The 24007-nt window shown below is 46.4% G+C and overlaps 1 protein-coding gene across 1 annotated transcript in view; it reads right to left on the bottom strand.

Moving 5' to 3' along the window:
• Positions 1-23277, bottom strand: part of LOC119860146 (regulator of G-protein signaling 5-like) — a 61225-nt gene extending 37948 nt beyond the window's left edge. Inside the window, exon 1 of the mRNA XM_038413469.2 lies at positions 23041-23277. Within this exon, the coding sequence (XP_038269397.1) occupies positions 23041-23084 (44 nt within the window). The 5' untranslated portion in view covers positions 23085-23277. The remainder of the gene's footprint in view (positions 1-23040) is intronic.
• Positions 23278-24007: the final 730 nt, after the last annotated feature.

The raw sequence follows: 24007 nt of genomic DNA, 5'->3' as shown, positions 1-24007 counted from the left end.
GGCAAAGCCCGGCCATGAGCGACAGCCATTTATGTGGTGGCTGTATAGTATGTAGTTGTTATGCTTCTGTTTCCTGTCTGTCTCTAAGGTCGCTGTTCATGGGCTGGAGACAGACAACCATTGTGAGCTGAACATGCAGAAGACAGACTGTGGGCACTCTCTCATGGACACCCAACATTTGATGTTCCTTGTTTATTTGTTCCTTGGCTCTAAGCATAGGTCAATCTGTCTGAAAGCATGTGCCTGCCCTTTGCGTATGGAGGTATAGCAGCTCAGACACAGCAGGCTCTGGCTGAGCAAGAGATGCCTCACAAAACAGTGCCCTTGCTTGGCTTTGGATGCTCTGTCATGAAGAGACATACCACAGATCATGTTGGAAACAAGGCTTTATTTCCAAAAAAAACTTTTGACTTTTCAGTGAAAAAACTGAAAATTGAAAAGCTTTTGGCTGAAAACTGATGTTTTTCAATTTGGAAATGGCAACTTAGAGCTTCCTAGGAATTGTAGTTCATGCCACCCTTCTCCCTGTGGCTGGAGTTCCTGGCAGGACCACACCCCCAGTCAGTTGTTGGGCATTCAGCTTTTTAGTGGAAAGCAGACACTTTTAGTGAAAATTTTATTTAACTGAAACCCCCAGTTTTCTGTCCAAAAGCAGCCTTGATGGCAAATGGGCTGATATATTGTGCAGGGCTTGGAGAGAGGCCAGGGAGGGTGCTTGGCACCCTGGGCAGGAGTTAGCTCCAGCCCTGGGGTGTAAAGGCATAGCCTGCATGGGGCACATAGACAGGAGGGGACGTGGCAGACACGAGGGAGCAAGGAGCAAGAACAGAGATGCATGATGGAGAAGCATCGAAATGTCAGGCTGGAAGGGATCTTGATAGGTCATATAGTCCCTCCCGCCATACGGAGGCAGGACCAAGTAAACCTAGACAATCCCTGACCCGTGTTTGTCCAACCTGCTCATAAAAACCTCCAATGATAAGGATTCCACAACCTTCCTTGGAGCCTATTTCAGAGCTTAACTACCCTTAGAGTTAGAAAGTTTTTCCTAATATCTAACCTAAATGTCCCTTGCTGCAAATTAAATGCATTACTTCTTATCCTACCTTCAGGGATATGGAGAACAATTGATCACTGTCTGCTTTATAACAGCCCTTAATATATTTGTTAAGGGCTGTTATCAGGTCTCCACTTCTCCAGACTAAACATGCCCACTTATTTTTGTTACACAAGTACGAGAACAGGCTGTGTGAAAAACATATGAGTGAAGCAATTGTAATTAACCAGGCACTACCTCAGACTTCTCATAGTTCCTTGTCCCTCTGCCCCCTAGTGAAAGTACAGGCTTCAAGTACAGGCTTCAAAATTCCTTTCTCTGCCCTGAGACTCTGAGTCAGGTCCAAACCAGTTTATGCATCTTCTCCAGGGATGGGGGGACAGGGTTGGATGTTAAAGCTGTGGGCTTTCTATTCTGGCCTTTAATTACCTGTGATTGCAGGGCTCTGAAGAGCATTGGTCTGTATTTCCTGTCCAGAGGCCTGTCAGCATCTGCTGGAGGTTACCCCTGGTGAGCCCTCAGTCCCCAGCACCATAGCAAACTGACAAACAGGCACATCAAATTTCATAATCATTACCCTGAGATCTCCCCCACTCAGCACATATAGCAAAGGCTGAAGCTGGGGTTCTGAAAGGAGCTGAGGGAGTTAGGTGCACAAAGCCCACTGACCTTTGGGTGCCTAATTCCTTTAGCTGCTCTGGAAATCTCACCTGACCGGGCATGTGTACAAGAGACTAAACCACACAGGCATCAGGATTGACGTTTCCTAAGCCCTAATAGCTTGGCCTTGCAACCTAAGTAATGTCCTTGTGATGTAGCATATAACATGTAATATAAACTGTGCTATGAGTATTCACTGCAAGCACCCAAGGCTTCCTTGCATGCCAGCAGTAAAGAGCTGGAAGCAGTTAGAAACTCCTATATCAGAAGTAGAACCTAGGGTGAGCTGGGAGTCAGCATACTGCTGTCACCAGTCTGATCAGGCTCCCCATGATGGCAGCCCAATAGATGGCTCGGGAATATCTAGCCTCTGGATCCCCAGATGTTTTAAGTCTCTGGAGTCTGAACAGAGCTCAGGCAGACCCAGTCTTTGGGTCCCTAGACACACTCCTGAGGTGAAGACCTTCTGTCTAGCACCCCTTCCTGGGAGCGGAGACCACACGGTCTCCTGCTCAGTCTGTGGAACAAGTGTTGGCTGTTTCAGATGCCCCCTGTAGCTTAACCACTCCCTGAGGGTGTTAGCCTCCTGAGTTAGTTTAACTTTCTCAAGGGCACATGGTAAGTGTAACATACAACATACATAGACACTTGCACAGAGTTTAACACATTATTGCATTTTACTGAATCACCGAAGATCTACACAGATCCATACAACATGCAGGCCCCCCTGCCTCACCCAGCTCCTGCAGCAATTTCCCTCATATTAAACTTGTGGAAAATGGCAGAATTGAGACCAGCTTCTGCCCTCTGTAACCTTCCGATCTCCTCTGTTCAACAACTCCATGGTCAGTCTAAATAGGTGACCACAGAGTCCTATCAGGAAACTTCGTTGCTACATGACCTCTCCCACAATAAACCAGTTCTCGTGATTGGGAGCCAGTCTATTGTTTAGAGTGATTCCATTTCAATGGTGAAGCACCTGAACATTGATAACCCTATTTCTTTATCGTTTTGCCACCCTCCTCTGGAATTCCAGTCCAACATGGACACAAACAGTCAATAGAGAAGGCAAATGCAGGTTGCAGCTTGGCAATGATATACACAGAGAGTTAATCATCTCACATAGAATTCATAGCTTGCATACACAGATTTCCCAAATCCCCAGAGAAGGTCCATTCCCCATGAGAAAGCAATGGCTGAGGCAGTCACAGGCCACCATTCTGCACTACTCCAAATAGGGGCATTTTTGTCAGTGGGGAAGGAGAAGTCAGCCCAGTGAAGGAGAGGGCTGCTCCCCTGTACTTCCTCAGACTTCTCAGGGATGTTTTACATGGAATCAAGATTCTGCACAAGAGGAATGAGGAGTGGCCTGACCTGCAGGGAGTGGAAGTCAGCAGGGACTAGATTCAAACTGCATGGAGGCCACTGTGAACTGGCCAGACACTTTAAGACTATACTGCTCTCCCCCTAGAGCACATGCTGTCTGGGTGACCCCCACTGAGAGAGGCCCAGCTGCAGCCTGGGGTGGGTTCTTTGTGAGCACTGCCTTCTTTCTGGAAGGGGCCAGCATGGGGCAGAGGGAAAGACTCCATAAAGCTGGCCTTATGTATTACATGGGATCAAGGGTTCTGAGCCTCTGTTTGTCCAGTGATGGGCTGGGCTGGGGAAGACCCCTCCTCCACCAAATCCATAGGGAAACCACATGTAGACAGTCTGTGCACCTTTCTCCCCCAGCATTTAGCCAACCCCGAGTTTCCATTTCTCAGGTTTTGCTGTTGTCCAACACTGGTCCCCTGTGCCATCCCATCCTGGCTATCCTCAGCACAACTGGGAGTGCAGGAGCAAAGTTGTTTAGTGTCTCATGCATGAGTCCCATGTTGTCCAGTGCACTGCATGCAGGGTTTGTGTAGAAAGAAGCAAGACTCATTTATTTAGCTGGATCCATAGGGTGGCAGGTATAATAGGCCAGAGAAGGCTCAGCCTCCCGTGGCAGAGCCGCTGCTGCAGGACCCCAGGTTGTGGGTTTTTGCTTATTATTATGTGCTATGCAGGTTCCAGGGCAGCTGAGGTGGTGGTATCTGCTATTCAGCTTTCTGGGTTAATCAGTAATCTCCCTGGACTCCAGAGAGATTACTGATGAACCCAGGAAGCTGAATAGCAGATACCGCCTCCTCAGCCACCCCAGAACCTGCATGGCGCATATAAAAAGCTCAGCATTCTTCTACTCGGGGTCTGGGGGTCTCGGTAGGTGAGGCGCATTGCCTTTCCCATTCTCCAGCCTGGGTCTAGGACCGGCCCAGGGCTCAGGTCGGCCAGCCCCGGGCTCGGGTTGGTAGGCCCGTTGGCGCGGCTGGGGCAGCAAGAGCTGGCCCGGGACTGGGGTCGGTCAGCTGGCCAGCACAGCTGGGACTGGCCTTAGGCTCAGGTCGGTTGGCCAGCACAGCTGGGGCCAGCCCAGGGTCCTCCAGTGGTGGGGGGGGCAGCCCATGGTTCTGCTGGCCCAGGGCTTCTCCGCCCGTGGGAGGGGAGGTGGGGGGGGGGCTCAGGGCTCCTGCCATGGGAATGGGGCCTCGTCCAGACAGGGTGAGGCTGTGGAGCTAGCCTCCCCGAAGGCGGGGGTCCACCCGCTGCCCATGTCTGGATCTGAGATAATGACACCCAATATAGGGAGCCCTGGGGTTTGCTTCAACTTTGTAATCATCCCAGAGAGCAATTTACTGGTCGTGTGTCCTGGTTTGTGTGGACACTACTTTAAACAAAAGAGAACACTTTCCAGTGTCTCACTATGTATTTTGTTAAGATCCTGCTTTTCCCTGTTAAGTGTTAAGTCACCATCCTCAGGTACAGTGTGGTCCCTTTGTTCTCTCACCATTTGGTTTGTTGATTCTAATAAGTGTGGTGAAGTCATTGTGACCCTGCCAGCCCACGACAGTGCAGCCTTCACCTTGCTGAGCATTAGGCATACTTTGGCCCTGCTGGCCTCACTTCCTGGCCCACAGACAGTGAGTTCTCACTGGACTAGGAGTCTATTACTATGTATTTGGGATGTGTGTGTATGTGCACATGCATGCTGTAAGTATGATTGTACCAGTACCTGCCTATGTCTGTGTATGCAGGTTTCTGGAACTGGCAGTAGGGGCCAAGTTCAGTGATGACATGAACAGACCTGTGGGTTGCCTATTGGCTATAAATTGGAAGGAAAGGTGTGAACGGTAGGCAAGTCTTGGCATTCAGTGAATAGTAAAAAGTTGTCCCAATGAGAGGTTGCTGGAAGCTGTGTAGCAGAAAAGGTGGCTAATGAGGAGTGTAAACTAACCCAGACAAGGCCACAGAGGCAGTGGAGTTACGGCAAAGAGGAACTTCAAAATGTACCCTATGAGGTCACATTCTATGGCCCAGGCATGTACACTAACACCAGTTCCATTGTGTTAGAATAGCTTAGCAGAGCCAGCTGCTCTTCTCCCCCATAGGTCATCACTGGAAAAATTATTTGGGTTCATTTTAAAAATTCTGTAGCCCTATTTGAATGGCTTCCAGTGAGGGAGAGGTGGCTTGCAGGGTCTTGGGGTCTGGCCATCCCAGTCTAGTTTCTAACCATTCTAGTCATCAATCCCACATTCCTCTCACTCTCTCTGGTATGTACACAGGAAATCCCAGGGTTTCCAAAAGTGACCCTTCTGTCCTTCACTTTTTAGGAAATGGTGGGGATGGGAAGCACCAATCCCACTGTACTGGGATTTTTTTAAGTCCTGATTTGCTGCTTACATCACTATCATATCACGTGGAACAGCACATTGCATTTGACGTTGTGCTGTTTTGACATCTATTGAAATTTTTTTCCCCACTGTAAGTTGAGGGGTACATTTGACAAAATATCAGCTCCTAAGAAAGCAAAGTTAGATGCCTGTTCATTTCACTTCACAGCAACATTTGGTGACTAAGTCGTGGCAAGGTTTTGGTGTGCTTTGTAAACTGTTTTGATGCAATCAAGGCCTTTTTGTCGGAAAAAGGACAAAACTACCCCAAACTGGATGATGACAAATGGCTGTGTCAGCTCATGTTTCTAACTGACATCACCGCTCACCTAAACGAACTCAACCTCTATCTCCAGGGTGCAGGGCAAACAGTTCTGGATCTTTATGAAACCTGGAAGGCATTTGCTGTAAAACTAATTTTTTTTTATTTGTTGTAAAACTAGTTTTTTCTCAGGATATTCGAACTTCAAATTTCTGCTACTTCCAACACATAAAAGAACTATCGACATGTTGCACTGTCAGTGTTGATGAGATTGGAATGTACATGCAAGAACTAGAATCAGAATTTTCTGACAGATTTCAAGATTTCCAGCGATTTGGCCCAATGCTTTTTCTAATTAAACATGAAAAGTTCAACAAAAGCGACTTGGATTTGTCTGTATTTCAGTGGATGGGTGTTGAAGATTTCGAAATGCAGCTCATTTAGTTAAAAAGCTCAGAATTGTGGGCATCAAAGTCTGGAGATCTGCGGAGTGCATTTAAAGCTACCGACAGAGATCTTGAAGCCTCTATTCTGATCTGCTAGACGTCCCTGCCAGTGAAATTTAATTGTTTTAAGAAAATTGCATTTGCAATGCTTTCAGCATTTGGATCCACATACCTGTGTGAACAGGTATTTTCACACATGAAATCTGTCCTCTGTCCCTCTTGGAACCGGTTAACAACTGATCACTGTGTGCAGCTTAAACTATCCAAATACGTGCCAGACTTTGGAAAACTCAGCAAGGAAAAGCAAGGGCAAGGATCACACTAAACTGATAAGATCTGCATTTTAATTTAATTTTAAATAAACATTTTAAAAACCTTATTTACTTTACATACAACAAGAGTTTAGTTATATATTATAGAGCAAGACCTTCTAAAAACGTTAAAATGTATTACTGGCATGTAAAACCTTAAATTAGAGTGAATAAATGAAGAATTGGCACACCACTTCTGAAAGGTTGCCGACCCCTGCTCTAGGAGAAGCACTTTAGCGATCACCTCGTCTGCAGTGTGGGCCCAGTAAGTACCCATAGGAGCAGCGGAGCCCACAAAGCTCTATGGAATGGCCCAGGCCTGCCCCTGTTTTAATAACAGAGAGTGCAGCTTGTGGAGTCGACTGAGGAAGGGTACCTAGGAAAAGATGGAGCTGTGCATGCTGGGACCCCTTGTCTGTGGATACACCTTCATGCCTCATATGGGCTATAGAAACCGGATCCATTTTATTCACATTTGTGCAGCCCCTGGTGGGACACAGGTGAGAACCCGCTCTGTAGCTACAGGGTTTGGCTACTAGGGACCAGCAAAGCACAAGATAGCAGAGCACAGAGTAGCCCAGGGTCATCCTAAAAGAGCCAGGCTTGGTTGGTGCTTCTTATCCTCACCCACTGCTAGCTAGAATTCCATGTCTTACAGCAGATGTCCTAGGTTCCTAAAAATTCATCTGATAAGACAACTCCCAGTTAGGCTGAACACCACGTCAGTGTCCATAGACTCTGGCCTACATGGTATACACACCGCAAGACTGTGCATAGGGCCTTGGCTGCTATGGTCACATGGTTACAACAGAATCTCAGCTTTCATTTAAAGGGGAAAAAAGTGTTTCTAAGTAAATTTTTAGCCCTCGTGGTTTCACATTTTTTTTAAGAAGCTGGAAAAGGTGATTTGTGTGTAACTGATGCAGTGAAGCTACCTTAGTCTGCCGAGAGCCTGAGTCCATAGCTCTGGGAGGTGGAAACTGTCCTGCGTGTGCCTGTCTGCAGAGAGCTTGAGCCTGTCACTCTGAGTAGGGGGAGCTGCCCCAAGTGTAACTGATGCAGCAACACTGCCTGAATTTGCAGAGAGCCTGAGCTCATTGCTCTGAGAGGGGAAACTGTCCTGAGTGTGACCGACACAGTGACGCTTCCTGTATCTGCAGAGAGCATGAGCCCATCACTCTGAGAAGGAACATACATCCCATGTATCTCAGTGAGGTGTTATCTCCCAGTCCCACTGCTCCAGGGACCCCACCAGCCCCACTCTGGGGAGGGGTTCCATGGAACCAACTCCACAGAGATACCAAGCAACTGGAGTAAGTATGGGGGAGCCCTCCTTGCATCAAGCTGCTCCCAAGGGTCACACAGTCACTTCTGAGGGGGAAGGGGGCCTATGCTGCTGCCCCTGCCTGTCTTGAAGTGGTGCCCATGCCACTACCACTGCCACTCATGCCACTCTGGCAGTATTAATATTACTGTACCAGTCACTGGTAAAGACCCCATCTGGAATACTGTGTACAATTCTGGTCACCCGTATTCAAGAAAGATGAATTCAAACTGGAACAGACACAGAGAAGAGTTACTAAGATAATGAGGGGAATAGAGGACCTATCTTATGAATGGAGACTGGAAGAGCTTGGCTTGTTTAAGTCTAGCAAAATGCAGGTTGAGCAGGGATCTGATTGTTCTCTATAAATACATCAGAGAGATAAACACCAGACAGGGAGAAGAGCTATTTAAACTAAAAGACAATTTTGGCACAAGAACAAATGGATATAAACTGGCCATGAACAAATTCAGGCCAGAAATTAGAAGACAATTTCTACCCATCAGAGGGGTGGCACAATCTCCCAATAGGGATTGTGAGAGCAAACAACTTAATTATGAGTGCAAATTTATGAATACAATTGTATGATGAGGTTGCTTGTGATTGGAGGCACAGAACTCAGTAGGCCTGGGACTCGCTTCTGGGTTATGCCTTATGTTTCTAAAGCTAATTAGTTTGCGGCATTCACCCCATACTAGCCCTGGTGTGGTTAAAATAGGCAAGTGAGACCAATTAGCCATTGGTTGCACCTGGGCGGGAGGTAGGCTACAATAAGGCTTACTTGGGGATGAAGCTCACCTGGGCAAAAACAGTCAGGGCTTTTATAAAGCCAGGGATCTGGCAGTAAAGACATAGGCAGTGTAGGAAGCAGTTCAGGGGAGAGTATTGAGGGCTGGGAGAGCAAAACCCTGAGCTGCTAAATTGCTGGTTCCTGGATTGGAACCTGGTGTAGAGGTGAGCCCAGGTTCCCCTACAAACTACTGTGGGAGCAGTGTGCTGGAGTAGCCTCTTTGGGGACTGGTGGGGACAGACTGGAAGGAAACTTTGATAATACCCCAGAAGGGGGGAACCTTCAGTGTGACTTAGTTGGAGGACTAAACCACAAAGAGGAAAGTTCTGTGAGCATGAGTGGGGTCATGGAGTGAGTGGGACAACAGGCTGAGCAACTGCAGGAAGGAGTGTCAGATCATGTGGTGAGCTAATCCCCAGATGGGCCACAAAGAGGTGCCAAAGTAGTAAAATGATACATCCTGTTGCATTCATTCTTCAAAAAGAAAAGGAGTACCGGTGGCACCTTAGAGACTAACAAATGTATTAGAGCATAAGCTTTCGTGAGCTACAGCTCACTTCATCGGATGCATTTGGTGGAAAAAACAGAGGAGAGATTTATATACACACACACAGAGAACATGAAACAATGGGTTTATCATACACACTGTAAAGAGAGTGATCACTTAAGATAAGCCATCACCAGCAGCAGGGGGATTAGCCTACCTTGCTTGTCACCATGAAAGGTTTTCCTCCTTTCCCCCCCCTGCTGTTGGTGATGACTTATCTTAAGTGATCACTCTCCTTACAGTGTGTATGATAAACCCATTGTTTCATGTTCTCTGTGTGTGTGTGTATATAAATCTCTCCTCTGTTTTTTCCACCAAATGCATCCGATGAAGTGAGCTGTAGCTCACGAAAGCTTATGCTCTAATAAATTTGTTAGTCTCTAAGGTGCCACCGGTACTCCTTTTCTTTTTGCGAATACAGACTAACACGGCTGCTACTCTGAAACCTGTATTCATTCTTCAGTGGTTTAGTTGGCCACCTGCAGGGATCAGGAAGGGATTTCTCTTCCCTCTGTGTATTTTGTTTTTTTTAACTCTGCTTCCTTTGAAGCATCAGGGATGGCCACGGCTAGAGATTGGATGGGGAGGGTCATGGCTCTGAGGTGGTGCCAAGCATTCTCTCTCTGAAGTGTGTGGCTGGCTGGTTCTTGCTCGCATGCTCAGGGTCTACCTGATTGATGTGTGTGCAGTCAGGAAGGAAGTTTTCCTCCAGATCAGACTGGGGGATTTTTCACCTTCCTCTGGCAGTATGTGGGTGGGGGTCACTTAATCATTTCCCTGCCATTGCAGGCACTGAGGCACTTTTGCCCATCCTATTCTTTGCCTGTGGCTCATCATAGTCTAGTCTCCTGTGGGCTGTAAGATGATGGTTTTGATTTGGGTTGTTGAGTTTAGTGTGCAGGTGCTAGGGGGTGCAGTTGGTCTGTGAGGTACAGAAGGTCAGACTAGATTATCTGGTGGTCCATTCTGACCTTGAACTGACTATTTGGGCAGGCCCATGAGGGTCCCCTGGTGGGGTATAGCTGGGGCCCAACTGCCTGAATCTGAGTCTGTCTGAAGCTGTACAGCTGAGCAACAGTGGCCATGAGGATGCCTCTGCGTGTGTGCCAGAGAGCGGTTCCAGACTTTGCCTTTGTTGGACCATTACCACTGGCCTGCTCTAGACCTAAAACTTGGGTCAATCCTAACTATGGCCTCTGGAGAGGTGGGTTTACTACAGCGACAGAAAACCCCCTTCCACGGCTGTAGCAAGTGTCTACACTCTGGTGCTACAATAGGGTGACCAGATGTCCCAATTTGTTTCGGACCATCTCTATTATGGACTTTGTCTTATGTAGGAGCCTATTACCAGGCATACTCTGTTACCTGCCCCCCATCCTGATTTTTCACACTTGCTATCTGGCTGCAGTGCTGTAGCATCTGTAGTGGAGACAAGCTCACAGACATTTGGCTGTTCCTGCCCCCTTGGGAAAGGCAACACTACTGAACAGAGGCTAGCCAGCACTCTGCACAACATTAAACCATGTGGCACATTTCCATGACATCCCTGCAGTGTAGTTAACAGTTCTGTAGCTAGAATTTCAGTATTTGTAATATTATCATGGCACAGAAAGTTAAAGTTCCCTTGTGACATCTGTTTAAAGGGGGCATTTTAAATCCTCTAAAATTGATATACCTAGTCTGATTCCTTTGAAATTTGGTGTGACTCAGGAGGATAAGACAGGGTTACTATTCCAAATTTGGAATAATTTGAGCCAGGGGCTCCAGACATACAAGCCCCCAAAATAGCAATTTTTTAAAAAAGTTTCTAGGTTTATTTTCTACAGAGCTAGAGATCAAACTGAGACCAAGTTGACCCACATCAATAATCTGTTGCATTTTATATCAAGTAGTTCATGGTACCCTCAACTTCTGAGGGCCCAATCTGAGAACAGGTATTTAGGAAAAATACATTTTTACACTGCACCAATACAGAAAAACAGCTAGAGGGTTTCTATTCCCACCATTTTATATGTTTTAAAGATCAACTCTTTGTAAGTGCTTTTAAAACTTGGTGGTTAATCACATTGCTTTGAAATTTGGTGTCTTATTAGGGCACAGAGAAACACTAGAGTTCAAAAGTTGGGGTAATTTGAATAAGGGCTTCCTTAGTTACAGCCCCCTCTCCCCAAATGGCTTCCTTCTGCTGCCTTGTACTGTTAAACTGAGAGTAGGGTGACCACCAGACATACCACTATTAAGGGCTTTGTCTTATATATGCAACTACCCTTCCCTTCCCCCCCCCCCCCAAAAAAAAGTCGTGATTTGTCACACTTGTTATCTGGTCACTCACTGAGAAGCCCTAATGACTGGTATAATCCCAGACCCCTGGAAGGCTGAACTCCCCCTTCTGTTATCATAACTAAGGCTAAGTGAATCACAACCCCCATCTATGACAAAAGTTTTGAACTAAATGGCTGGAGATTGTTACAGTTTGAGTCATGGGTGGCAGTTTTATTGGGGGCTCAGGAGAAACAGACATGTGACTGCTTCCGAGCAGGGCTATTAGGGGTTGGAGGAGTGAGGGAATAGCGGGAGAAGGACTTGGGACTGCAGCAAGGGGTGGAGTGTTATGGGGAAAGGAATAGATGGTTGGATAGGGTAGATATGTTGGGGGCTCAGTGAGGGATGCATGGTACCCCCAGCTCTGTCAGTGCATTCCAACATCCCTATACTCCAACCCTGTTTGTGCCCTTCAGTGCTACCACTACACCCCAATGTGCCTGCATCCTGCCAACCTGAACCCCAAACCCTCTTCATGCCCAGCTCAGCCAGTGCAACTCAACCTTACTGCACCTCAGCTACCCTGCAGCCTCAGCTTTGACAGTGCACCCCAACCTGTTTCCACCCCACTGCTATGCCAGTGCACCCAGCCACATACCCTGATGTCTCTGCACTCCACAGCTCTGCCAGTGTATGTCAAACTTCCTGCATCACAACCCCACACAGCTCTGCCAGTGAACCCCAACTGTTGCTAATGCACCCCAGCTCCAGGGTGGCCTGGGCACCCTTTTCCCTGCTCTTTGTCCTTTAATAGAATGGAATCCTGTGGTGAGATTCAATGGGTTCAAAAAGTAACCAATAAAATAAGGCAATACAACAACAAGACAATGAAAAACATCCTTTTTAAAAAAAAAAAAAAAAAAAAGAGGGGGGGCTGTATAGACCTCCCCATCATCCATCTGGTAAGCACAGATGGGGGAGGAGACAAGAAAGGACGGCTGTGGAGGAAGGAAAGTAGTAAGGCTAAACAGCTTCAAACTGGGGGGGGGGTGTTTTTTTCCCTGCTAGTACATTAGCTGAAGAGAATAAAGAGCTGGGAATGTGAAGGTTCTTTATCAGATACAGTCCAGTCATGCTGGGACAAACCAAGAAGAGCGGACTATTGTCTCCATCTGTAGTATTGATCACATGCTTCTGGATGTGTTACTGTACACATTTAAAGCAATTATATGGATACCATTTGGCCTATAGATTTAATAAAGGAACTTATGGTTAAGTAATGTCTCATGGTGCCCTATCATAAATAATTCCAACACTTTGGACTTGTGACCTGGTTTTAATTTCTAGCTGTGCCACAGACCGTCTGTCTAGTCTTGGGCCAGTCACTCAGTGTCTCTGGGAAGACAGTTCCTGCCTCACAGGATTGTGAGGTGCCCTCGTTGCGGCAATGGTGGGGATGGCTTAGACACAGTACTGTCTGGGCTTCTCTTGCCACATGAGGATGTGCATGTGATGTTACACTCTATATTCTTTATGAAAATATGCTTACAATATGATTGTCATAACTAAGATGGCTCATGTAAGTTATCATTGGAAAGGTTATGATTTACTGAATGTGCTTATCCAATTTGTATGTATGGTTTCTGTATCTAAAGTTAGGAATATGGACTATGTAACAATTACAACTGGGTGTGTATTGGGAAGACACCCACCAGAAAACAGGCCACCAAATTTGATGGGATGTTAGGAAGAAACAACAGACTGTGAAGATACTAATCTCTCTCCTTCCTGGGAGGCTTCCTGGAATGTAGCTGTGACAATACTAGGTCAGGTGGTCTTGTCACCTGGTACTAAACATTATCTTGGACTTCTTGTAACTTTCCACTAAAAGAAGAGGGGGAGGCAAGTTTGGGAAACAAAAGACTCTCGCTGTATGTGTCAAAGTTCCTTCCCAACTCTGAACTCTAGGGTACAGATGTGGAGAGCTGCATGAAAACCCCCTAAGCTTATTTTTACCAGCTTAGGTTAAAACTTCCCCAAGGTACAAACTATTTTACCTTTTGCCCTGGGACTTTATTGCTGCCACCACCAAGCGTCTAACAAATATATAACAGGGAAAGAGCCTGCTTGGAAACTTCTTTCCCCGCAAAATCCTCTCCAAGCCCTACACCCCCTTTCCTGGGGAAGGCTTGATAAAAATCCTCACCAATTTGTACAGGTGAACACAGATCCAAACCCTTGGATCTTAAGAACAATGAAAAAGCAATCAGGTTCTTAAAAGAAGAACTTTAATTGAAGTAAAAATCACCTCTGTAAAATCAGGATGGTAAATACCTTACAGGGTTATCAGATTCAAAACATAGAGAATCCCTCTAGGCGAAACCTTAAGTTACAAAAAGACACAAAAACAGGAATATACATTCTATTCAGCACAGCTTATTTTATCAGCCATTTAAACAAAACGGAATCTAACGCACATCTAACTAGATTGCTCATTAGCCCTTTACAGGAGTTCTAACCTGCATTCCTGCTCTGGTCCCAGCAAAAGCAACACACAGACAGAGAGAACCTTTGTTTCTCCCCCCCTCCAGCTTTGAAAGTATCATGTCGTCTCATTGGTCATTTTGGTTAGGTGCCAGTGAGGTTATCCTAGCTTCTTAACCCTTTACAGGTGAAAGGGTTTTTCCTCTGGCCAGGAGGGATTTTAAGGTGTTTACTCTTCCCTTTATATTTATGACAGAATGTAAATCTTATTTCAGGGTGGGGAGGGGTGAAGGCAAATAGAATTCTCCTCTACTGCCTACCCAAGAAGGATGACTGCTGAAAGAACCAGAAGGGACAAAGGAACTAACCTGAAGGAAAAGCAGGAGAGAGTCCAGACTGAGATGGGGTCCAGTTTTTAAGAATAATAACTGGAACTCTGAGCTACAGAAACTCTGCATCCTGCATAAATTCAACATTTAGGGTGAGAAATGACATTTTGTAACCTGTTTCAAGCTTAGTCCGCATGTTTTATTTTATTTGTTTAGTAATCTCCTTCGTTCTATCTCTTACCACTTAAAATTTGCCTTCTGCTGGAAAGGAGCTAGTCTCAGTCCCTCCCATACTTGGAAGCTCACTGCTTCCCTGTGTTACAGTCACAGGGATCCTCACCCACCTCAGTGATTTCTGAGATCACATCACCCTTTTCTGGGCTACCCTCTGGGACACATTTCCTTATGCTCCCTAGAGTGGGTTTTTTCTCTGGTTCATCTGCAACTTGCTGGCAGCTCACAACCTGGACAATTTTCTCCTGGGCAAGCATTACATCCCCCTTCCCTTCCTGAGGTGATGTTGCCTCCAGCTGCAGTGCAGGAGTTGGTCTGAACCACCCTGTGGCTTCCCCCTGCTGCAGAAGAATCAAGGAGACTCTCCCCCATTCTTTCAAGCAGTTCCTGAGACCTTACCCTTTCCCTAGGGAGTCCCAGCATAAAACTCCCTCCTGCTGCAGGCAAATACTTTAATCTGAGCTACATGGAAAAATAGCTACCAAGAAGCAGGTCAACTAGGAGGTGTTTCATTACCCCCAGTCAAAATACTTTCCAAATCTTCCAACATGAATTTTAGCTAGTGGTACGAGGAATCTGCTTTCACCCACCCCCCACAATCTCTGCCATTTGGCCAGGCAATATGCTGGCTTCTGGAACTGCACTCAGCTTAACCAGAGAGATCTGAGCCCCTGTATCCCTCTGCCCCAAGCATTCCCTGCCATCAATTTGGCCAACCTTAACGTGTTCCATATCTGGTTCCGCAGAGGCTAATTTCACAAAACCAGTATGATAGGTTGCAATTGCTTGGGAGGTTTCTGTGTTGAGGACAGCAGAACTAACATGAGCTATTGGTCGCCTGCTTCCTCCTAGTACAGGGCATTTATTCCTCAGGTGATCAGTGGAATTAAACTGATAGCACCTTTTGGGCTCCTCTGGATTGATAGGAGGTTTGGGATGGGAATTACCAGTAAGGGGATGCTTTTGGAAAGGGGAATGTCTGGGCTCCCAAGCCCACTCCTTCTTCCTAGGGATAAAATGGTACCCTCCCTTCCCACCAGGTTTAAATAACTCTTTTAGCAGTTTGCTTTCAATAGATGCCTGGATCTTTTCAAAGGCATCACCTAGAGATGCCATCTCATCCACAGACTTTACTGCTGCGGGCGCCGTGCCTGTGGACAGTCAATGTAAACAAACTGTCTCATGGCCTGCCACCGGATTACCCTGACAGTCCGCAGGTTACCCACCACTGGTCTAAAGCATCCTCAATGGGCATTTCACTGAATACACTTAGAACTTTACCAGTTAATTTTGCAATCAGGGTAGGAACTCTTGGCATCAGGGGTTCCATGCACTGCATACAGCCTTTCAAAGGTAGTCAGATATTCAGTAATATCTTCTGCCTCGTATGCAGAACATAAATGGTCCCAATTGTGGATTTTTGGAGTTATGGGAATCGCTGGGGTCAGTGGGTTCTGGTTCTGCTTCTCTAGCAGGTCCAGTTGGTGTTTTCACTCTTTCCTTCTCCTTTATCTATAGTTCTTTCAGTTGTAATAATCCCTGGTGCTCCCTCTCCTTTTAAGAACATAAGAACGGCCATACTGGGTCAGACCAAAGGTCCATCAAGCCCAGTATCCTGTCCTCTGACAGTGGCCAATGACTGGTTCCCCAAAGGGAATGAACAGACAGGTTATCATCAAGTGATCCATGCCCTGTCACCCAATCCCAGCTTCTGACAAACAGAGGCTAGGGGCACCATTCCTGCACATTTCTGCAGCCTAAAAAGCTGCAACTTCGCAATCGCTTCACTGCTTCAGTCATTTTCCTGCTTTTCTGTCCTTACTTCACTTTCCCAAAATAAGCAAACAGAAAAAAAACAAGTAGCCTTGTCCTGACTGTCCATAGCTACCACACTTAAAGCCTCACTTAATCTTTACACCAGCGTATGAAGTGCAAATCTTGCTCAGTACAGCACGCTATGTATTTCAACCTGCTTTCTGAGCTACTATGATGGGATCCCTGGGGTACAGCCTGGGACTGTGGGACTGCTGTGCCCCCTTAGCTCTCTCCAGCCTGGGCTGTCTCTCGCAATGCCTTGCTAGTGACCAGCAGCAAACCCCTCCAGGCGCTGTTACCACCCAGCACAACCAAATGCAGAGACCCCAAACCCAGCTAGATTCATGATAGCTCCCAGAGCCACTCATGAATCTCACAGAGAAAGGCACCAGAGCCAAATCCTCCCAGCATTGTACCCCAGGAATATACCGTCTTGCACTACTCAACATGAGCAGTGCAAATTTATTAATTGGTTCACCACTTCATCAGTGAAAAGTGGATATCCACCAGCTTTTGCAAAACCTGAGCAGATTTGCCACACACTTCATACAAACTCACTGGTAAAGATAAACAGTTGTATTGACTATAAAAGGCAGATTTTAAGTGATATTAAATGACAGGCAAAAAGTCAGAGTTAGTTACCAAAAGAAAGAAAAAAATAAGCATGCAGTCTAAACTCTCAACCCTATTAGACTGGGCAACATCTAGATTAAGCAGTTTCTCACCCCACTGGATACTGAAATCCTTAATATACAGTGTGATGTTTCATTCCATATTCTTTATGAAAATATGCTTATGATATGAATGACAAAACTGAGAAATACTTTGTGAGATGGATTATGTGAGATATCATTGAAAAGGTTATGATTTACTGAATGTGATTATCCAATGTGTATGTCTGTATCATTTCTGTATCTGATGTTAGGAATATTAGTTATGTATCTGTATTTCAAATGAATGACTTTGGGTGTCACCCCCAACATCTGACAAACAGATACCACAATGGAAAAGCCAGACAGGGCTAATGGGCCATTAGCAGAGGCAATGGACTGTGAAAGAGCTTGGTCTTCCTGTGGATGCTGGAGACAGCCTACGAAAAATGGCTGCCACAGCCCTGCAGAGACATGGGTGTCACCTGATACTAAACATTACCTGGGACTTCTTGTCACTTTCCAAAGGAACGGAAGGAGGGTCAAGTTTGGGAAACTAAGGATTCCTGCCTTATGTAAATCATATTTAAGGGTGGGGAGGAAGGCAAATGGGACTCCTCTTCTCCATGGCTGTCTGCCAAAGAAGAAAGACTGCAAAAGCCACCTGAAAGGAAGGCAAGGGAGGAGTCCAGACTGAGACAGTGGTCCAGTCTGAAAAGGAATATAACTGGAACTCTGAACCACAGAAACTTTACCACTTAAAATCTGCCTTTTATAGTTAATAAAATTTGTTTTGTTAATTATTAAGCCCAGTTTCTGTAATTTCTAACTGGGGGGGTGGAGCAAGAAGCTGTGCATACCTTCCTCCATATTGAGAGAGGAGGCGGATTTCATAATATATCTTTGGGTCTGCACACCTGCATGCTGGGGCAAGTCCCTTAAACTGAGCCTTCCCAGAATTGATCTCAGTGTCTGCTTTGTTCTGCAGTTGGGGGTAGCCCTGCCTGCAGGTGTGTTGGAGCAGGCTTAAAAGCCTGACTCAGCAAGACAGGTAAAAAGGATACCAAAACTGGTATAACAGGCGAGCTCAGTGATATCTCAGCATATCGGGTGGCCTCCTGTCACATACAGGTTTGTTCCTTAATCTAGGCCAATCTCCTGTGTTGGAGTCGTCTTCTTCTCAGAGTCTTAGTTGCTTGCAGTGTAGGTGGAGGTAGGAGAAGGACCAAGCAGAGGCCCTCTGTGTTTGATTTTATACCCTCAAACAATGTGCTTGAAAAACACAAGTCCAGGTATGTCTGCTGAATCCTCAGGCAAGGTTGAGCAATTCCCCTGGTGTGGCCTCATGCAGGTGAGTCATTGCATTGTAGCTCCCTTGCTGGACAATGGTTGTTGATGGGTTGTTTCACACCCTGCCCGGGTGCTAGTTACTTTCCTTGCTGTTGCCTCTGGGGAACTAATATCTGGCTGATTCCCCAATTTACAGCATGTTTTAGTGACAACCATAAAACACAATTCTCATAACTTCAGATGCATTAATGATATACATATATGGATAGAGAAATGACTTTCAGCAGATCATAACCTTTCCCCTGATACATATATAGCATGCCTTGTAAGGTAAGATCACAGTTATATACAGATGAGGAATATGGGGGGGGTTACAGGGTGCTCCCCCCAAAGTACAGAATGTCACACCAATCTTTTAATCAATCTCATGGCTCTTCTTTGAATCGTCTTCAATGTATCAACATGCTTCTTGAATTGTGGGCACCAACATTGCACTAGTGCCAAATATGAGGTAAAATAACCTTTCTACTTCTCCTTGAGAGTCCCCTATTCATACATCTAAGGACTGTAACTTCTCAGCTGGACAATGGCTGGTGATGTCTGTTCGGCACCCACCTGGATGTTGGTTACCCCTTCCCTTGTCATTGTCTCTGGAGAGTTAGTATCTGGGCACTTCCCAAACCCACAGCATATTTTAGTGAAAACCATACAACATAATTCTTATAATTTTATATGCATTAATTATACACCTATTTTGACGGAACAATGGCTTTCAGCAGATCATAACCTTTCTCTTGATACCTCTCATGGCATGCTTTATAAGCAATATCACAATTATATGTTAATGAGGAATATGAGGGTTACAGAGTGCTCCTCCAAGATATAGAATGTCACAATAGTGTAGAGTCATGACAAGGTCACCCGGCTGTGTGAGCTACATCTTTGCTTGCCTGAGGATCCATTGCAAAACCCACCGTGAGCCTTGGAGCATTGGAGCTCCAGCCCCTCCTAAGCACAAAGGAAATCAAAGGCTCTCTCATGTAGGCATCTGCTTCAAATGGGTTGAGCTTGGTCTGTGGGATGAGTTTTGGAGAATGGATTTATTTTTCCATTTAGAGACCTAATCATAACCCCTGCACCCCTCTACACCTAGCTTCATGACCCGTTAGCACAGGGGTTCTCAAACTGGGGGTCGGGATCCCTCAAGGGGTCACAAGGTTATTACACAGGGGTTCGCGAGCGGTCAGCCTCCACTCCAAATCCCGCTTTGCCTCCAGCATTTATAGTAGTATTAAATATGTAAAAAAGTGTTTTTAATTTGTAAGGGGGGTTATACACAGAGACTTGCTATGTGAAAGGGGTCACCCATACAAAAGTTTGAGAACCACTGCCTTAGCAGCTCCAGAATTGCACACAGCCCCTTTCCAAGCCCCAGCACACCTTAAAGCTCCTTTGAACTGATAAGGTCCCCAGGAGCCCCTGAGATTCCTTCTGTGTCACAGCACTACCTCTGAGTCTCCAAACAAAATTGACACTGCAGGCAGGATTAATGACTTCTCAGGCCACTTTGATTCTGAGTGAGAGGGTCCACGTAGGGATTTTAATGCAGTTTGACTAATTCACTTTAAAAGGAAATTTGGTCCCCATGTAGACAAACCCCTGCCTTAGGCCTATTCTTGGTAAGCATACTGATAAAGGAGAATATTTCAAAATCTCTACATCCCATTGAAAGTCAGTTGAATCACCTTTGAAAATTGGACTTAGGCTTCTAAATCATGTAGGCACTTTGAAAATGCTCCCCATAATCTACTGTGCACACTCATTACACAATTTTCAGAGGTTCACAGCTCAGACAAATCAAATGCTTCCTTTGGCCCAAGGTAAGGTGTTGCTGTTCAATGAGTGCTGTCTCTATGCTATCTGTAACCTGCTAGCCTCTCGCTGGGCTGGTTGTGGCACTGCTCAAAAAGAAGTCACAAGAATTGTTTATACTCTATTCATACTCAAAAATGGTAAAACCATTTTCCCTTCAACTGTCTCCAGAACATCCTCATCAAGCAGAGGCCAAGGTCTCAATTCTCCACTGACTTGCACTCCCAAGTCTTATTTGCACTGAGGCTCCCATGTCCTGCTCTGACTGCAGAAAGACAGCCTAAGTTACATTTATACTCTTTAAGGCCCCTTGACACTGGCAGAGTTGTGAAAAAAGAACTTGTTTGTATATGAGAATTTGGTCCTATGTTGTCATTTACACTTGTGTAAAGGGGGATAGATAGATTTAAGCTGCAGCTACATACATACAAAATCTCCTAGCAAAAACAAAATGGACAGCTGATTTGCATCAGATTTGTGTTAATTATTTGGTAAAGTGGGGGAGTCCCTAGAAGAGTCTATTTTTTAGCTGTTAGTTTTAAAGAGTGTCCCAGAGCATGGTGAGCCCAGGGTCAGCGCTTCTTCATACGGAATAGACTGAGAGCACAGTTTCTGAAACTATAGCTACTTGCACAAATCAGAGGTATTTTAAAGTTACAGAGTAACTTGGCCCCCAATGTGGGGAGGAAATTACACACAAGTATAGAGATTCTAGAGTGTTTGACCAATGCCATATGAAAAGAAAGATGGACTTTCTATCACATATTGCCAATATTAGTCCTACCATCTTTGTTCATATGTATGCATGCATGTGGAACTACATTAGTGGTGCAGTTGTTTAGTGCAGTTATTTCTTAATTAATCACAAACATGTTAGAAGGAAATGGAGCAAGTCGTCCATCTGCAACAGCTCTGCCCTGGGGGTTCTTAAAAGAACTAGCAATGGGGGGGGGGATTTTCCAAACACAAAAAGTGACTCTTAGTACAGGGGTCCCTGTGACTTGTACTCTGACATCCCTTAGGATCTTCTGAAATCCCCAGCTGACACAGCTAAGACAGGCATTTTCCAGCCAGGGACCCACAAATCCAGCCCCATTCTCTCTCTGTAAAAGTGTTTTCTCTCTGACCTCAGGGAGTAACCTGGAAAATTCTAACATGGCCCCTAGAAGTTCTCATAGCAAGTGTGAAGTACCTCAAGTAGGATAGGATGAGAACTCTTGGAAATGTGGTTATTAATAAAAACAACAACAAAAGAGTGAAATAGCTGCATCAGAACTGTGCCTTGTCAGAGGGGCTGGGGACTATGGATTTGGATAATGCACATTCTGAAATCCAGGAAACAGGGGAGGACTTTGAAACATTTTAGAGAAAGGCTATTTCTTAATAGCCACAAATCACATTCTGATCTCATGAGATCATTGCATTAAGCCTGGCTTCACAAAAAGCAATACATATCTTTTTCTCCTTGTGCCTCTAGTCCTGTATAATGGGTAACAAATCTGTAATCTACAGGGGAAACAGCAGACTTGGCTCATATAGATCCTCCAGTGTATTCAATATCTCCAGCTATTTACACAATAGACCCAATCCTCCCCAATCTAAATAGCCTAGCTCCAGATCTGCAGTTGGGATTGTGAAGAGAAACACTTTGTAAAGATTCACATGTTTAGGCAGGGAATCTGTCACTGGCCAGTTCACTAGTGTAACTGTTGCTTTCTCAGATTGTTCCAGATGCAGGGTCAGAACTCTGTATTCAGGGCTAGATTGTGAGGTGGACAAGATGTCTGTGCAAGGGAGGAAGAAGGAGTGACCAGTAGCCTGGTACACGTGCACAAGCTAGCCAGCCTTCTCCTGTCAGGATCAGCCACACACCTGCTGACCCCCCACTTCCCACAGGGGCTGTGTGGGTAGAGTCAAAGAATGGGCTGAACTTTGGTTGCCTTCCGCTCAGTGAGGTAGATCTGCTCCTTGCACATGTATGGGAAGTGGGGTCATTTGTTGGTAGCCTTGGCCAGCACTCGTGAATGCCCCCTACACAAGGAGGGAACAGGAAGGAATTGTGACTATACCCAGGCCTAGGAAATGAGGACAGTATAACTCCATAGCTCACCGGGGTGTGAAAATCCACACCTCTGAGTGATGCAGTTAAACGGACTTAGCCCCCCTGTAGAAAGCGCCTAGCACCCGCCTCTCGGGGAGGTGGGGCACCTAAACTGATGGGAGAAGTCCTCCTGTCTGCATAGGTAGTATCTTCACTGCAGCACTACAGCAGAGCATTTTAAGTGATAGACAACATCTCAGAGTTGTGTTTCTTGAAGCACAAGCCTCCAGGGTTACCTGTGGGTCTCTCACTGACCCCACTCCTCACACAGTGTGGGCATCAGTCAGCTCAGGACCCCGCCCATGGCAGTACAGCCCGGATCCCATAGACTCCCCGCGAGCTCTGGGGCAGCCGGCGCCGGCAGGACCCGTGAGCTCCGGGGAAGCCGGCGGGCCCCGCGAGCTCTAGCCCTGGGTTCGGTCCGGGGCAGCCGCCCGGCCCCGCATTGCTGCTCAGGGGGCTGGGGGACCGGTCGACCCGGTCCGAGGCAGCCGCGCTACTGGGCTCCGGGGCAGCCGCCAGGGGGTCCGGGGTCGGGGTCTGCGCTGCAGCTGCCCCTGCCACCCGGCTCCTGCGGCCCAGATAACAATCAGAGGCAACATACAGGGAAAGACACCCTCCCGCTGCTCTTTGGAATAATACTGAGACCTGCTTTTCTCTTACATGCTGTAACTGTCCTTTGTGGGGGACAGGGCAGCATGCAGGACCTTGCCTCACGCCTTGCCCTCCAACACAACACCGGGCTAAGCATTTGTATGTTTAAATGCCCCATCTAATTTAAGAAATTGAAGCAATCTTGCCTGTAAATCAACAACCATCTTGTTTTCTGCACAAACTCCCATTGTTCTCACCTCTCCAGACATGTGTGTGGCAAGGCAGCTAATCCTTTGCACATTTTGTCGAGCAGTTATTTCCTCAGCTTTGAGCAGACCGTGGGAGAAGGCAGGACGAGGCGGCTGCAGCTCTCTCTGATGCAGCTTTCCCCTCTCCGGGCATATATAGAGGCTCTCTCTGCCCTGGAGCTGAGCCAGACTCTCCAATCACACCCCACAGAGTATTCCCAGCTGCGGAGCAGTCAGGCCGACGTTAGGGAATGTGAAGCCGACAGGCTTTGGTGTTCATTTTATGTTCCCCAAACCAGCGCATGATGGCCAGTTTATTTCACTGGCGTGAGATCAGATAACCAGATCTGAAGGCTGGAAGATGCTTTGTGTGCCCTTAAGATTTCGCAGGGATATCAGGCACCTGCTCTGAAAGCTCTCTCCCTGACAACTCTTAGCGCTGTCCTCTAGGTTCCTGTTGGTGAAAGATATCAGAGAAAGGCTATCCCCACAGACAGCAGTTCAGGGTTCATTCGCCTCAGAGTTACTTGTTGACAACACAATGCAAACTCCCCACACAGCCCCTCCCCATGTACCCAGCCAGCTGCAGCAGGACCACTGAGAGAGGGAAGATAGTCTTCTGGCATGCCCACCCTGTTACCCCTCTGCCTGGCCGATGAATGCTGGAGCCAATTCACCCTAATGGCATCAGCGACACTGGCCATGGAGATCTGGACCAATATGCATTTCACATGGTGACTATTAATTATTGCAACTGATTACATACAGGTGTATGCCATCCCACTGGGATAGAATCATAGAATCATAGAATATCAGAGTTGGAAGGGATCTCAGGAGGTTATCTAGTCCAACCCCCTGCTCAAAGCAGGACCAATCCCCAACTAAATCATCCCAGCCAGGGCTTTGTTAAGCCTGACCTTAAAAACTTCTAAGGAAGGAGATTCCACCACCTCCCTAGATAATGCATTCCAGTGTT

The sequence above is a fragment of the Dermochelys coriacea genome, chromosome 8 (genome assembly GCF_009764565.3).
Source record: "Dermochelys coriacea isolate rDerCor1 chromosome 8, rDerCor1.pri.v4, whole genome shotgun sequence".
In the NCBI taxonomy this organism is placed as follows: domain Eukaryota; kingdom Metazoa; phylum Chordata; order Testudines; family Dermochelyidae; genus Dermochelys; species Dermochelys coriacea.
The sequence above is the reverse complement of the archived record's forward strand: the minus strand, read 5'-3'. Positions and strand labels throughout refer to the sequence as shown.